The 16,012-nt window shown below is 43.5% G+C and overlaps 2 protein-coding genes across 3 annotated transcripts; one reads left to right on the plus strand and one right to left on the minus strand.

The window, feature by feature from the left end:
• The first annotated feature begins 984 nt into the window (after positions 1-984).
• dnajc14 (DnaJ (Hsp40) homolog, subfamily C, member 14) lies at positions 985-9,557 on the plus strand. Of its 2 annotated transcripts, XM_070958494.1 has the most exons (8): positions 1,035-1,118; positions 1,892-1,986; positions 2,587-4,024; positions 4,140-4,246; positions 4,563-4,682; positions 4,838-4,998; positions 5,196-5,298; positions 5,922-9,557. In XM_070958494.1, the coding sequence occupies exons 3-8, from the start codon at positions 2,804-2,806 to the stop codon at positions 6,214-6,216; spliced, it is 2,007 nt and encodes a 668-aa protein (XP_070814595.1). In that variant the 5' UTR covers positions 1,035-1,118; positions 1,892-1,986; positions 2,587-2,803; the 3' UTR covers positions 6,217-9,557. The 2 variants fall into 2 exon arrangements, with proteins under 2 accessions (XP_070814594.1, XP_070814595.1); XM_070958493.1 differs by lacking the exon at positions 1,892-1,986 and having other exon boundaries at positions 985-1,118.
• inpp1 (inositol polyphosphate-1-phosphatase) lies at positions 9,381-15,489 on the minus strand. The gene is made up of 6 exons (XM_070958496.1): positions 15,258-15,489; positions 14,428-14,633; positions 14,280-14,340; positions 12,648-12,848; positions 12,363-12,537; positions 9,381-11,353 (listed from the first exon to the last, which is right to left on the minus strand). The coding sequence occupies exons 2-6, from the start codon at positions 14,629-14,631 to the stop codon at positions 10,861-10,863; spliced, it is 1,134 nt and encodes a 377-aa protein (XP_070814597.1). The 5' UTR covers positions 14,632-14,633; positions 15,258-15,489; the 3' UTR covers positions 9,381-10,860.
• Between the last annotated feature and the right edge of the window lie 523 nt (positions 15,490-16,012).

A 16,012-nucleotide genomic window follows, 5' to 3' on the forward strand; every position in this document is an offset into this window, starting at 1 on the left:
GTCTTCAAGACTGGTCTTTTATGTAGAAGCTTTAGGGGGTTCCCGCAGTTTCGCCAGGTCAAAGACCCATAAAACAAGACGTCAGCACGACACTGTAGGCTCATACAGAGAACTCTGAACAGATGTGACAGATGTGGGGTTTACTTAACAGCCCCCACCACCATTCATGTAGGAGGTGAGTGGTCGTACATTATTCTGAGAGAACAGGTTGTCCCCCCCCCACTATTTTTTAAATGCTTATTTATTTGCAGATTTAAAGGGTCATTTCACACAAATAAAACCACAATATCAGTGCCTCTAACCCTCTAAGTTTCTGCCTGTGCACATCGAGGGTCAGCATCAGCAAACCTTATTGCTTTCCTCACTACTACTGCAAATGTAGTTTTTATTGCGCTATTTTGTAACTCAAGGCTCATTTTGTGCATATGTTTCCCTCATGACATTATCTTAAATCATGAACAAAGTCTCATTACTCTTCTGTTTGCTAATTACAGTCATGGCATTTGTCTGAGAGGCCACACCTGTGTGATACTGTGATTTTATTTGTGTGAATTGACCATTTAAATCTGTAAATAAATGGGCATTTAAAAAGTAATGTGTGTGTGTGTGTGTGTGTGTGGGGGGGGGGGGGGGGGGGGGGGGGGTCACACAACCTCTACTCTCAGAATAATGTACGACCACTCACCTGTACTACATGTTTTTCTATGGGACAAGAAATTGATTGATTCTGTCAGGATTTATAATGTCTTGGATACTACTGAAGCTTCCTGGTGGGGTGCTATCTGGATAAATTTAGAGAGTTCTATACAAGGGTAAATGACTATGTCACCCGGTTAAATAATACAATACTGTATTTATTAAGGAAAATGTATTCACAAAATTATCAAGGCTGGTTGTTAATTTTCAGCTACACCTACAAATCAGTGGGTGGCAGCAGTGCTTTTCTCAGTCGCTTGTTAACAGTCAGCAAACAACGAAGAAGGAGAAGGGGGAGGAGGAGGAAGAAGAAATTGGAAGAAAGTAGGAAAAGGAGCAAGAGAAGAAGAAGTAGCTGTAAAAAAAACAACTCGGACACTTGGCTGTCTGTTAACAAACAACGTTACACAATTATCTGAGAGGTATATATGACATCTAGTTTGTTTGAATGCAAAATGCAAAATAATTTGCCTCCTCACTGGACTCGTCCGGTGTCCAAAACATGCCTGAGCTTACTCGTCGTGAAACCCCACAGGAAGGGGGAACAAGCGTTAATATTAGCTAGTCCTGCTCGCTGCTGTTACTAGCTAACACCTAGCTGCTCGTTTTGTTGTTTGCTAGCTGGAGGCGTTTACAGCTAGCGGCTGTGCTGTGTTTTAATCTGCGTTTGAGACCATATTTAATTGAAATATTGTCAGGTTAGCCAGCCAGAAGCGAGCTAATTTTAGCCCCTGTATCGCCTGTCTGTCCTGCTGTTGGCTGGCTGCTTTCTCATGCTAACAACCTGGCTGTCGACTAACATTAGCCGCCTTTAAAACATAAGGTGTTATTGTCAGAATTAAAATAATATCAGGTTACTCTGTCTGCCTGTTCAAGCTGGATTGAGCATTTTGCAATGGCTGTTTTTTTCCCTTCGCTTTTTGTCGGTTGTGAAAGGTCAAACGATTGTTCATGCAAATGGTTTTGTCTCTCTTTGGCTAAGTGAATTAGTAAACAACTAATCAATATAACTGAACGTAACGTTAATCTGTGTTGTACCATTACATAGGTTCGCTTTAACGTAAGTTTGATCGTCTTACTTAATTTCTGATCACTTTTACGACGGCTGGACAGATAAGGTCATGTTGCTACATTACATGTGAGTCAATCATTGAATGACTTTGCTCATTCGTGTTTACTTTTTTCTTTTATTCAGGACAGCTGCTTCAAAACAGTGTTGTCAGACAGTCATGGCCATTTAAGTTTTTAAACTCAAAATGATCTCTTAGCACTGGTGGAAGCAAGTGGAAGGTAAAAACTTTTGATTGTGTCAGTTTATTAGAAATGTGTTCATCACAGGGCGGCAACTAACTTCTTGTTGTGGTCAGATATTTGTTCTATTCAGAAATGACAAATGCCTGTTACAGTTTTCTACAGGTCCAAACCAAAATATTTGCTTTACAGTTATATGAAGCAGAGAAAAGCAACAAATCCAAAGAGTTTTGCTTGATTAATTAAATTTTACTGTAGTATGTGTAATTTGATATTTCTCAATTCACATGCATTGTAATACAGAACCTTTTTCTGGAAAATTCAGTTCAGAAACTGTCAAGATGAACTAGCCAGATGTGAGTGTCTGTGGCTAATCCAGTGACTGAAATGAATAAAAAATAACATACAATGATCTAGTACACCAAGAGATATTTTAAGAATAGCTGCTATGGTATCAACGATTTGGTAGAATATTTAATGGTTGACAAATGTATACAATTGGAGTGGCCTCCCCTTCTGCTCTTATTTTTCCATCAAGGTCTTTTTTCTTTTAGGTTTTGAAGGCGTAAATCTTTGCACTAATATAAATGACTGCTGATTAAAACATGTTTTGCTTATTCACAATGTGTTGCCTTTCAGACAGCGACCTGATGGATGATGTGAGGTGTGTAAAAAGCTGTGCGACACCTCGACGTGGCTGCTGATATGGTGGACCTGAGGCTGACCATCAGGAGCCCCCCAGTCTCACTTTTTTATGAGAGTCTGGGGAAAACGTTGCCACAGATTATGGATCTAGGATATCATCTTCCATGAGCCTTCAGTTTCACAGTGCTTCAGTCAAACAGCTGTAAGGAACATGGAGAGAGAAGCAGCTGAGAAGGAGATGGATAGCGTTACAGACACTGATGAGGAGAGCCCTGATGGTGAGTCCACATCAGTTACCAATTCTAGCCAGTGGGAGACCCGGCGGACTGATGACGACTGGGAGCAGGAGGACAAAGCCTCAAATCTCAAATCTCAGGACCCCCCAAATCCAGCCACTCCACAAGACTCTGAAATTGGTGAAGCAGAGTATTGTGGATCTACAGAGGCCAAAGAGGATGCTGAGGAGGCTTCCGATGGGTTTGAGCATGACGGCACTGCAGAGCACGAGAACTTGCATGTGATAAATCAAGAAGAGGATGAAGCTGCGAAGGAGCAGCACATGAATGGGGAGTCTGGTTGGAGGAGTGAGGGAACTGGAAGGAGATGCAAACTGAGAAGCAGTGGATCGGTTTCAGAGCAGAGCAGTCAAAGTGCTTTTTCCTCTGTTCAGAAAGGCAACGTTATGTCAAGTGGTGGCCGTCACAAGCAGACCCGCAGACGTAACCACCACCACCATCAGCAGAACCGAGGTCGCAGGCGGACAGGCAACCAGCTCTTCTTGGCTTTCAAGGAGATGCTGTCGGAGTCTCTGAGCTTCTGGTGCATTTCCTGCGTCCACATGATGATCGAGATTATCGTCACATTAACTCACAATTGTGGAGTCGGCGTGGAGGTCGGAGGGGTGAAACTTTACAACTTTGGGCAGCAGCTCCTTGTGAAGATCACAGACACAGCAGGAATGAAGGCAGATGCTAGTCGTATTCTGAAATGGACGAAATGCACTGGAATGGATCTGGTGGACAAAATTGTTTGGTCAGTGAAGTGGGTGAAGACAGCTGCCTTATCTTGTCTTAGACTTTTCTGTGCTTTGGTTATTCTCGGTTCCCAGTGGGCAAAGGGTGTGTTGGTCCGCCTTGGTGGAGAGAGGGGAAAACGATACTGGACAGCTTTTCAGGACTCAAGGCTTTGGAAGAGGTTGGTGTCACTTCTGGAGAGAGTCCGAAGCAGGTTCAGGAGAGATGGCCATGTCCCACCCCCCAGCCCCGAGTCACCTGGCAGAGCAGGGAGAGGCCAGCCAGGCCAGGAGCTGGAGAGGCTGCTGGCCATGGCTGACGTACCGGAGGACGAGCTCGACCCCTTTACAGTACTCGGCGTGGAGGTACACGCCACCGAGGCTGAGCTGAAAAAGGCCTACAGACAGCTGGCTGTCCAGGTGTGTGTGAAGTTCCAGCTATTGGATATCTTAATTAATGACTAATAAACTGCATCCGAGGCCAAAATATTCTCCTTTCCTTTTGCAACCTTTTCCTTTGTCCTCTCTCTTTCAGGTCCACCCAGACAAGAATAAACACCCACGAGCTGGAGAGGCGTTCAAAGTACTGCGAGCTGCCTGGGATATTGTCAGTAACCCAGAGACACGACGAGAGTATGAGTTGTGAGTACACAGAAAAAGAGGTAATCGCAGGACACGAGGATTATAAAGCAAAATGAAAGTAAAAATGGATCAGGTATCTTCAAAAAAATATATATATAGCGGCAACATTATTATTTGCACAATATTCAAGTTCCTACATGATATGAAAAATTAGATAGTAAATACAGATGGATTGGATCTATTCTAAGTCTATTGTTTTCTTCTGAGCTTGTTCTGGTTAACGGCCCTGAATTAGTGCAGTGAGTTTGAGTGTGTTTGATTCCTTCGACCTGTTATGTTCATGTATCACCAACCAGTCTGTTTTGTTTCCATGCAGGAAGCGTATGGCAGCAACTGAGCTCTCAAAGTCCATGAATGAATTTCTCACTAAACTGCAGGATGACCTGAAGGAAGCCATGAACACCATGATGTGCACCAAGTGTGAAGGCAAACACAAGTACGTCACTGCACACCCAGCCTGGTCAACTGAGCCAGTGTCAAACATTTCCTCAGACTGAAGTTAAAACATAATGCATTACACACATCTGAATGGTGTCTCCTATAGGAGACTTTTACCACATTGTGTTTACTGCATGACCTGTGTGTGTGCAGGAGGTTCGAGATGGATCGTGAACCTGCCGAGGCCCGCTTCTGTGCTGAATGCAACCGTTGCCATAGTGCTGAGGAGGGGGACCTTTGGGCCGAGTCCAGCATGTTGGGCCTACGAATCACATACTTTGCCTGTATGGATGGCAAGGTCTACGATATTACAGGTGAACGTCTGCTTTCTCTTCACATTACCTGCTGCCCTCATCACTAACTCTAGTTTGCATGAGCTCAGATATTATCAGTGCATAACTGCCTGTGTTTGCAGGTCAAAGAAAAGGTTTAGAGCACAGTTTCAGAGTATTTCCTAGATGCACTTTTTTCTCTCATGGCTCATGTGACCTGTTGTGATGTCACATTTCAGAGTGGGCAGGTTGCCAAAGAATAGGCATTTCTCCTGACACACACCGGGTGCCCTATCACATTTCTTTTGGTTCAAAGAACAACAGCAACTCCACACGACACAGGTATGGTCTGTTATTCAAGCATCTACTATTTTGTCCTCCTCTTCCTCATTTAGGCCTCAGCTTTATCCATAAACTGATAGAAACACTGTTTGGGGGGATATTACTCGTCTGGAGCATCTGCTTTAGTTTTCTTGTTTGAAAATATGAAGTAAACAACAGTGGTCTTTTATGTTGCTCTCAAAATTTAGGTTTATGAAGCATTGAAAAAGTTGATATCTCAATTACTGAAACAAAATCAGGACACACTTTTAACTTTTGTAAAATTCAGTGCTAGCAAAGTATGTAGATGTGTAAACATAGTAACTTAATTTCAATAGTTTTTTCCATCTTTTGTCTGTGTTTTGGTTATTTTTCACTCTGATTGGTACATTTCCCAGCATCCTTATGTCTGTGGTGTATTGCTGTGATAATGATGTTAACAGAAAATAAGCCTATACTGTGTGTATTTTGAATCAAGATATGCTTTATGTTCAAATAGATTATCATCTCGCCCTTAATGCCTTTACAATTGGCCTGAATTTCCTGTGCTCATATGCTGCTGCCACATGACCGTCGATAAAAGCCTCATTTCACTTGAGGCTCCAGCACAAAAGACCTCTGACGTTTCCAACTCTCACTCACAGGACGCCCTCGGAGCACGCCGCAGGTCCCACCAACCCTGCAGATTTGCAGGACTTCTTCAACCGCATCTTCAAGGGAGGACCTCCGAACGACATGGCTGCCAATGGGGGCTTCTTCCCCTCAGGTCCGCCCCATCACCAGCCTCCTGGTGCTGGAGTGCCCCCGTTCTCCCCTCCCCCAGGCCAGACAGGTTTCTACATGCCGGGGGGGCACCGGCCAGAGTCCAGCGAGACATGGGCTGAAAGTGGCAAACCCCCCAGAAGGAGGAAGAAGGTCCGCAAACCCTTCCAGAGGTGAAGTCTGTAGAGTTCTCAGTGTATCAACATAGCAACACAGGGACACAATAAATAATGGCCATGTTTGTCTCTCGCCTGCCCGTTGGCATGCCAAGATCTGAACTGGAGGAGATTCATGTGAGTAAGGCTGCGGTCAGATCAGCCAGAGGAGAGAGACTGCATCATGAAGAGGAGCCTGTTGACTGAATACAAGTATTGAAGGAGATTTGAAGACACGGCAGTGACGGTGCTTTACCTCTCATTTCATCTTGCTTTTTGTTGGTCTTTGAGACAACTGTAGCCTTGGCATTGAAGTCCTTATTGGGATACTGTAATGAGACATTTTCCTTTCATAATTTCCTGCCAAATCTCGCAATGCATGATTTGTTCACCTGTGTTTAACACTTCAGTTCTCTCACTTTAGTTGGTCAAGTTTTGTCTAAGGTTAGTTTGAGGCATTAGTTGCAGACAGAGTGACCCTTGAAGAGAGGGTTACAGTGAGCTATGATCACTGAAATCAACATGAAGAAGATGACTGAGCAGCTTCACTGCGTCAGTGTTACTCGTGACATGTAGGTCTAGATCCTCACCACCGCCCACCATGTTTTAGGAACGACTCGGAACCAGCTTAACACAACACATCTGAGAACAGCAGAACATTTTGAAAACTTACATGCACTGACTTCATTGTTTTGTGAGCTGGCCTGAGCAGACAACTCAGTAGGTATGGTGTGAATCTCTGGCAGTTTGCCCACAGAGAATATTTCAGCATACATACCTCAGTCACAATCAGTCAACCTGCAGCATTTGGGATCCACTGAGGCAACTAGCATTTGTGCTGTTTTTCGGAGTCGTTAGTATGACTACAAACAGGCAAACTGCCTCTTAAACTGACATGATGCACAATTAAATATGACATGAATCTTTCTCGATTTCTGAAATGACACATTTGTGCTCTCTAGAAGTTAACTTTTAATAGTTAGATATTACAGAACCTCTAAATTAAACAAATCCTCTCAGAAGATTTGGCCTTCCATGCTAAAGTTATGCTAAAGTGCATGCTGATATTTATGTGCCGATTACCAGAGACTCACACCCTGCGTCCTAAGACCACCCACCAAAAATGTATTAACCCCTCTCTTCAGGAGCCACTGAGCCAGAGAGGAGATGGTGAACCTGCAGCGTCGTCAACATGTAAAATCTGGACCTGAAAGAGTGAATGTGATTTAAAAAAAAAAAAAAAGATTTGTTGTTTTGAGTTACACTGATTCAAACATGCGAAAATTGGCCTTCTGTTAATTGTTTCAGATTGACATTATAATTGCAGCACAGGTTCAGATCTGACAGCAGGAATGAGGTCAGTGGTGTTTCTGTCACGCTGAGCCGCAGCCGGGTCACTTTGAGGAGGTCTCGAAACTTCAAAAGTGACACCTTGACATTTTGAAACGTTGACGTTTTCCCTCAGCAGGGATTCATCGCTGTTCATGTCATCTACGCTGCCCCCTGTCGACTCCCTGTGTAACCTAAATGAAAACATTGGTCACAGTTTAACTGATTTACGTAGTAACACCACAGAACGAACACAAGTTAATTTGATATTAGCCTTCACAATGCCGTCAGATGAGTTCTTCTTTCCATCAGCGTTGTTTTGTTTAGTGTGATCACTGCTGTCTCGACAGTAAGCCTTGACATGATATTTAAAAAAACTTCACATTTACAACATATATATCTGTTAACTTCATACAGCTGATTTGCGCAGTTGTTCAGGCTGCTACGTCGTCTTAAGTGCCATTTTTTTTGCCAGCTTTGAAGCCTCAGGGCATGTTCTCTACATCAGTGATCTTTGATGACAGATCAGGACGAGACAGTAAAACGTCTCACAGATTTGTCTGGAGCCATTCTGCTCATTACATTCTGTCATCTCTGAGGCTCCTGACAGTTTATAATTAGAGGAATTAATAATCTGACTCAGTCATGTCCTATAAAGAAGCGTTTTCTTCCACCTGGACGTGGTTCAGCTTTCAAAATGTCAAAGTCACACGTTCGCAGAAAATCTGAATCCAAACAACTGATTGACTTTTAAATCTCTCCAGTGTTACTTTATGTAACAGCATGAAGGGTCGTGGAGACGGACGTGGATGTATTTTGGGTTTTGGTTTCTTGAAACAGAACTGATATTGTTTACAGCTGACAATATGAAGACTGAGTGTAGTGAAGAGGATGATGTGTGAGATAAGGCATTTGATAAAGGTTATTTTTTATATTGACAGTTGATGAGAAGCACCATGTTGGATGTGTTTTTTTTTTTTTTTGTTTGTTTTTGTGTTAATTTGCACACCCAGCCCAGTTATACCATCACAGGGATTTTGAACAGTCATCAGTGATTTAGCCTCACCAGACTCCTCCAGCTGCAGCTGCGTAGGAGGTGTAGCTCGCTAAGCTAACAGCTCATTTTCAAGTTAACGTTTTTTTTGTTTGATTTTGCTTCGGGAGAATCTGAATGCAAAATGAGTGATAAAACAGCATTTGAATCGCACAACCACAGAACTGTTTTATGGCATTATAGTGCATTATGTGGGTTTGTTTGGTAGCCTGAGAAGGGGCGAACCTTCGCTCCAGATATTGTTTGAGCGCATTGAGGCAGGCAATTAAGTTTGTCATGTTTCTTTTCATGTGTCAAATTGTTTTTCTCTTGCACTTATTTGACCAGTTTCTCAGACATGGATTGAGTTGTTAACTAAAATGCAGTTCTCTCTAAATGAAACCAACTGAAAGTGTCAAACTAGTCCTGGATTTGTCTTATTCTGGTTAAAAGAAATCATGTGATGGCATAAAGGAAGACTGCAGCTAAGACACAACTGAGGGTTTAAATTAGTTTTTTCAATCAGGCTTAAATTCAGATTGGTACTGTGTGATCATCATTGAGAAGTCTACCAAACTTTTCATCCTGCGCTCTCGTTAAGGCCTAGTTCATTTCCACATATTCATGATCTACCATCAAACATCTCATTCAGTCCCTGTCTGGGAAGCTGGAGCCACAGCTGTCAACCACGTGAAGCAGAGTGCGTTGTTTTCCACACGTCCACCTTGACTTGAGAATGTACAGTGCTGTATGTTAAAGGTAGCAGTTCGAAGTCCAGTTCAAGAGGTCAAAGAAAGAGCCAACACATTTCTTTTGTTTCTTTTCAAATTCTTAACAGAATATGCAGAAGTATTGCAAAAAATATCTGACAATCATCAGGGTTTTTTGTAGGGAATTATGATGCGAGTTCCCTGGCTGGCAAACAGTTTTAAAATATCACTGTTGGGTTTCTTCCCCCTGCTTTCTCTGGTTTTCAAAATAAAGACAATTTCCTATATGCACATTGTTGTTCTGTTTTATGCCCATTATACAAACAAATGATTTGTCAGTTAATGCATATCAAAGTCATTTTCAATATATACAGTGACAAGGGAAGCAAGGTTACAAACATCTGGATAAGAATCTGTTTCAGTCCTTCAGAGGAGCCCTTTAGCCTGCAGAGGTCCCATCCTTCACGTTGGCTTAATATTTCATTTTACCGTAAACCCAAACTGAAAAGGTCTCTCTGTCACTGTTTTACCTCATATGGCTTCTCCATTCTCTGACCTTCTTAACTAACGGTGCTACAGCCATGGAAAGAGGGCAGGGCATGTCAATCCCTGTGCTCCTTAAAAGGAGCCGTTTCAGAGAGGTGCAGATTCCTGCACGCTGCCTCATTTGAGTCTCATCCACTCACTTGACTTATTATAGTCTTTCAGGTTAGATAGGGTGGAAAATTTGTAATATCGCTTTTCATGACTGCAATTGAGACTGAAAGAAAAGTCCTTCAGGTCTGTCAGAAGCAGTCTTGTGATGCCACATTAGCTTTTCTTTGGCAGTGAATCGTTCCTCAGCTGTCCAGCAGTGAGCACCCGACTTTCTTTTCCTTTTCTTTATGCAACATGTAGACAAACTGTCACAAAGCTTTGCAATGTTTAATAAATGATCATCAAAGTCTGAACTGCTTGACAGCTCTCACTCATAGACATCGACAGTAAAACCGACTGAGAAACATTCTTGTGATTGTCTTAACTTTCTTCTGTCTATAGCATCGACCCCTGTGACAAAAAAGTCAAAATTATCTGATTCCAGCTTCTTAAACATGGAAGCTTTGTAGTTTCTTTACTCCTCTGTGAGAGTAAACTGAATATCTTTGTGTTGTGGACATCAGAAGACATCATCTTGGGCTCTGAGAAACACTGATCTGCATTTTTCACCATTTTCTGACATTTTATAGACCAAACAACTAATCAATTCATCAATAGGTTAATCAACAAAGTAATAAAATAATGGTGGGTTGCAGCCCAATTCAATTCTTATTTAGCTCCATGATTTTACCCCGATCATGCACCTCCATACCAAGACCATACACTATTCGAAAATATTATTTGGCCCAGACCAGTTGTTCATCTTATAATATATACACTTGCAAAAACATATCAAATATATCTGGTTAAAATAAGTCAGTATTATTCATAATTAAAATACTTCATCCTGGACCCACATCCTTCCCTCTCTACTAATACAGAAAACATGAATACGATCATATATGCGACAAAGATTGCTTCAGCTTGTGCTGATTTCTTTCTCTTCCTGCTCTGTCTACTACAGCTTGCCTTTCAGAGCTCCCATGACGCTGCTGAGCTGAGAACAGTCCCGATAAGCCACCAGGCCGCCACGGTTAGCCCAGCGGTCTGCTCCCTTACACTCAGCGTTAGGCTGATGGTAGGTCAGTTCTGTGTGGTGGTCATGTCCTCCAGAGCTGGACTGTAGACACTTAGCCAGGTCCACCACGCCCCCTCCGAGGGCTCGGAGCAGGGCGTGAGGAGCGCAGGAGTCCCACTTAAAGGTGCTTCCCTCTGAGAGGATGTAAACATCAGCCAAGCCCTGAATGACACACAGGATCTTGTAGCCGGCTCCAGAGGCGTACATCAGCCTGTCAGGGCCGCACAGCGAGGTCAGGGCTTCCTTCACCACCTGCTTCTCACTGGAGCTCAGCACCGCAGACAGCTCGCCTCCAGGTCCATCTTTAGGCCGGGACTCTGAGCAGGCGCTGACGCCGCTGCAGGACACCCCCCAGAAATGCTTCCCCCTCCAGCTGTGAAAGCAAATAATTACTGGTGGGCTGAGAATATTTTACTTAAGTGGAAGAGAAAGAGCCCAGAATGACAGTTCAGTTCTTCACTCAGACATCGGCATTAACTCTCCTGTGACGCCTCCTGTGTCGCTAACTTAAAGATATGTCTGTCAGCTATCCACCAAAATCATCCTGCAATAACTGATTTTTTTTTACACTTGAGGGCAGCAGAAATCCAGCAATCATTGCCTTTTACCTCTGTTTTTGGACCGTACCACCATGTGAAGGAAATATCTGACTATTCTAATATTCTCATTAGCTTGATTATTTGTACAAAAACATTGATTACAGCTGCTTTAAGCTTTAAAACTGGCCGTGCAATCAGTTTTACATCTTGGTTACATAGTTGTCCACAAGGTTAAGGCAGTAAGTCGCCTCCTCATCTAAACACTCCCCACAGTTTTGTGATTGATCTGACAAGTAGAGGATCTGGTCAGCCTCAAACTGCAAAACCCTGCGCTCACCATGTGAATCCTGGCTGTGTTGAGGCGAAGAGAAAAAGATGCAGAGATAAAGGCGGACACAGTGAGAGGCACATACGGTATAGATACACACAAAAGACACAGATGTATGTGAAGCCCTTTCAGACATGCAGCTCTTTATGCAAATGAGATGAAAATTGTCATGTCTGAATAAGCGCTCGAGCCACAAGGGAAACACACACATGGTGTAATGTGACATGCATGATTACCACTCTTTGCAACAGGTAACTGGACAATTGTTTGATTCTGGGTTGTTTTAATATGTTTTCAGTGTCTGAAAATACTAAGTGTGTTGAAAATATTTGTCATTAAAGAAATCCTCTGTGGGAAATGAATACGAATATTAAATATGATTAAGGAGGTCGTATAACGTCTGATAAATGAACAAATGTCATATAAATTCCATTTATAGAAGATTTCAAACTGTTTTACGGGGCAGCAGCGGCTGTTTGAGGAAGTGTTTTCTGTGCTTTCCGTTTTTAACTCACCCTCCTCCTGCTGGATCTTTATGGTTGAACGGCTGGTTGATGACGCCCATGACGGGCTCGCCTGTGCTCCGGAGATAAACGCCGATGAGAACCAAAGCACAGTGCAGACCTGACGGGAACAGGTGGCCCTCCTCCAGCACCTCCTCTCGGCCCTCGATGTACTGGCTGGTGGCATCTTGATGAAAAACAAGAGACAAACAGTTTTCACCGAGGCTCCGCTTTCCACCATGTGCTGGAAGGAGTTTCCAGATCACTGCGGCGGACAGAGACCAGCGAGCCTCTCACCTATGGGGTCGATCCAGATGCCGAGCTCAGAGGGGCTGAGGGGCACCGTCAGACCATCTGTGTGGGTGTCGATGGTCTCTGGGTCTTGGTGGATGGCTCGAGCCAGCAGAGACGCCGCCGTGTGGTCACCATCCAGCACGGAGGCCAGCAGCGTCGCCGTCTCCTCCTCTGTACGGCACACTGTGACAGTCACACTCTCTCCTGGTGACGCAGAGCCAGCGAGGATTACTTTACAACAATGACTGCAAATGTTTACACAGAGTGGCGCTTAAACATTTAGACAGTGACACGCTGATTATGACTGACTATGTCTCTGATTGGTTTAGATGATGATCAGTCACTGTGAGGTTGTGCACATCAGTAGGTCAAGTGTATTTTCAGTCCTCCCGGTATTTACTCTACCCTTATGAAGGGGCAGTGATTATTATTATACCAGAAGAAGAATGAGAAACAGCTTTATTGCCAAGCAGCTTTTCACACACAAGAAATCTGCCTTTATGTATTTTGCCACAAGATATGCAGCACTTCTTAATCTTATGTCGTCACATTTTAACAGATAAAAGCTTCTATATTAACATTATTGAGTCCCTTTGAGAAAGACACTTAACCCCCAGCTGCTCCAGTGGACATGCTCAGCGGCTGATGAATCAGAACGTGGTCGTAATGGGCAGGTGAGAACATGTTTTACTGTGTGAGCGTGAATAGGGCGTTGCGAAAATAGAGAGCACTGCTCTCAGTGAACAGCTGAGAAGAAGAGCCGATCAACAGAAGATTAATCTGCAACGATTTGATTGATTAACTGTTTAAGTCATTTATCACACAAATGTGACAGTAAGCTGAACATCGTTGGGTTTCGGACTGTGAAACATGTGAAGAAGTCGGGCTTTAAGTAACCTCTATAAACAGATATCTGCAAGTGAATGCGAAAAATTTTGGTATCGAGGCGTTCTGGTTTCCATTTGTAGTCTGAGTAGTATTGATCGGTCATGTCTGAGTGGGCTTTGGTTGCATGCAGGTAAACGTCCCATGTGGAGAGCAAAAGAAGCAGAATGCATTGGCCAAAATTAAATCTCTGAATACATCGGCCATCGTCTGACCATGATTTAGCTTTTTATTTGCTTTTTTAAAAAATCTATCTGCATTCATATCTGACGGTATACAGCGACCAGTGCACAACAGAGCAAGTCTTGTCTGTTATCCACGGTCTCACTGGAAGCCCCAAAAGAGGCCATATGGTCAGATGACAGCCGATGGGTTCCAAGACTTCGTCGTGTTGAAGCCCTGATGTGAATGCCATTTTTCCAGATATGGCCCTGTCACAGGAGCAGCTAATGATGTAGGACGTGTCTTTGGTGATACAGTACTTTCATGGAGTCAGCTCTAAAGCAAATCTGCAACCAATGCAATAGCAAAATCTGTCTGACGTGCAGTGATTCCGGACCTCTGGGGGCCCCCGTGGGACTTCTGGGACCCCAGGGCAAGAGGCCACTTTGGCTCGTTATTAATCCAGTACACCTTCAAGACTGAGATGTTTGACTTCTGTCTTATAATCCTGATAATGACCTTACAGTTACAGCCAAAGTTACCAGGAGAACATCAGCATGTAGGGTGTCAAGAACATCTCATAATTACCAAGCCCGTTTTCAAACTTGTTGGACTCCTCTCCATGAATGAAGCCAGCCATCTCGGGGAACTGAGCAGAAGAAGAGACAGGCCATGATTACGATCCAACACACACACTCAGGCTGCACTTCATTCACACAGCCTTGGCTTCTCCTACCTGAGCACCAACGTCATGCCGGATCATCTCCTGGATCACCACGTCGGCGAGCGTCTTGAAGTCCTGGACGAACTTCTTGTTCTTGTCATCTCCGGTCTTCTCCTGTACAAGGAGCTGAAAGAGGGGCGCCTCCTGCCTGCAGACCCGAGCCACATTAGCCGCTTTCTCAGCCACCCGGAGCAGCAGCCTCAGCAGATCAGCCATGCCTGGACGCCAGAAAGGAAGAGAGGGTTTACTCAACACAGAAATGGAAAGTTGAGAGAGAGAGAAAGAGAGAGGCAGGTCACACTTTGACACAATGAGCTAATTATAGCCTCAAAATGAAAACGGGTTATTTCTGAGAAAAAAAAAAGTGTGTGAGGGAGGGATGTGGCTTCAGAGCTTTGCATATGAACCAGCAGAGCATCTTCACTGGAAAAGAGAGAAAAAAAACATTTGCCAATTTCTCCATTATTTAGAAAATCTGCAAAACTTCATGACTTAACTGAACTGTGCTAGTAAAATAATGTGAGAAATACAACAAGAGTCCATTGAGAGCCACCTACACACTGCTGAATGCTCTCAGTAATGTCAAAAGACAATAACAGTCACTTAACTATATGTTCTCTGGCGATGGAAAAACATGAAAACCAAACGTCAGATTAGCTGTTTTGACTTGTAACTACTCTTAATTTTACTCCAGACAGCTGCCTATATTAACGCTACTGCTCTCAACGTCCCATTGGACGGTTTGCTGCTGTTTAGCTTAGTATTTATGAGGTTAGATAATGGAGCAAATGAATATGAACGTCAGAGGACATGAAAGCACTGTGAATTGACTGAAAGCTTACCAAAACCCAGGTTACACACTGCTTATTCCCTCTCTGCTGTCGCTCTCGTTCGCTGTGCTTTCCGTCCGCCCGACAGTCACTAAACGCGGTTGACTTAGTGTGAAAAGACGCAGGTATTCAGTAAAACAGTGGTATTAAAGCGGTTAATTAACTCTGGGTTTCGTCTGCTCTGGTTTCTTTGCGTCAATGCGAGTTTCCTATCACAGGAAGGGCGGACCGTCTCCTCACATCTAGACGCCATCCACAGGGTTCAGCCAAACGCGCAATCAGAGAGAGAGAGAGAGAGAGAGAGAGAGAGAGAGAGAGCGAGAGAGAGAGAGAGAGAGAGAGAGAGAGAGAGAGAGAGAGAGAGAGAGAGAGAGAGAGCACGGCAAGTTTTACAAGGTATGGACAACAGGAAGTAGCCGCGTGGCGTTCATTTAGGGGCGGAAATTTAGCTTTCCAGAGAATTGTCAATTTATTTCAGGTTAAGTGCTGCACTTTAACAAAAAAGAAGTCTAACGTTGTTTTTACATTTCCACAGATAATCTTCAACATGCCAACAATGAAATCAAGGTTTATAAATTACGTAAAAATAAGTTAAATTGGCATAAGCTCCATCTGTATGTCCTTTACAAAAGTGTAATTTTCTGGTTGAGTGGGACTCTTGCTTAATTAGTTGAAGGGACTATTGGACAGTGGATCTGGACAGTGCTTTTTCTCCATTTGCCCAAGTACTCTTACAGATCCTGTTACTGTCTTTCATATATGGATAT

The sequence above is a fragment of the Chaetodon trifascialis genome, chromosome 3, assembly GCF_039877785.1.
Source record: "Chaetodon trifascialis isolate fChaTrf1 chromosome 3, fChaTrf1.hap1, whole genome shotgun sequence".
In the NCBI taxonomy this organism is placed as follows: Eukaryota; Metazoa; Chordata; class Actinopteri; order Chaetodontiformes; family Chaetodontidae; genus Chaetodon; species Chaetodon trifascialis.

Bases quoted from the DNA above. Each gene is read 5' to 3' on its own strand.
- dnajc14 (XM_070958493.1), top strand. From the start codon at position 2,804: ATGGAGAGAGAAGCAGCTGAGAAGGAGATGGATAGCGTTACAGACACT. The intron at 4,025-4,139 runs GTGTGTGTGAAG...TCTCTCTTTCAG, and splicing joins ACAGACAGCTGGCTGTCCAG to GTCCACCCAGACAAGAATAA. The intron at 4,999-5,195 runs GTGAACGTCTGC...GTCACATTTCAG, and splicing joins CAAGGTCTACGATATTACAG to AGTGGGCAGGTTGCCAAAGA.
- inpp1 (XM_070958496.1), bottom strand. From the start codon at position 14,631: ATGGCTGATCTGCTGAGGCTGCTGCTCCGGGTGGCTGAGAAAGCGGCT. The intron at 14,341-14,427 runs GTAGGAGAAGCC...TCTTCTGCTCAG, and splicing joins GGCATGACGTTGGTGCTCAG to TTCCCCGAGATGGCTGGCTT. The intron at 11,354-12,362 runs GTGAGTTAAAAA...TTGCTTTCACAG, and splicing joins AAAGATCCAGCAGGAGGAGG to CTGGAGGGGGAAGCATTTCT.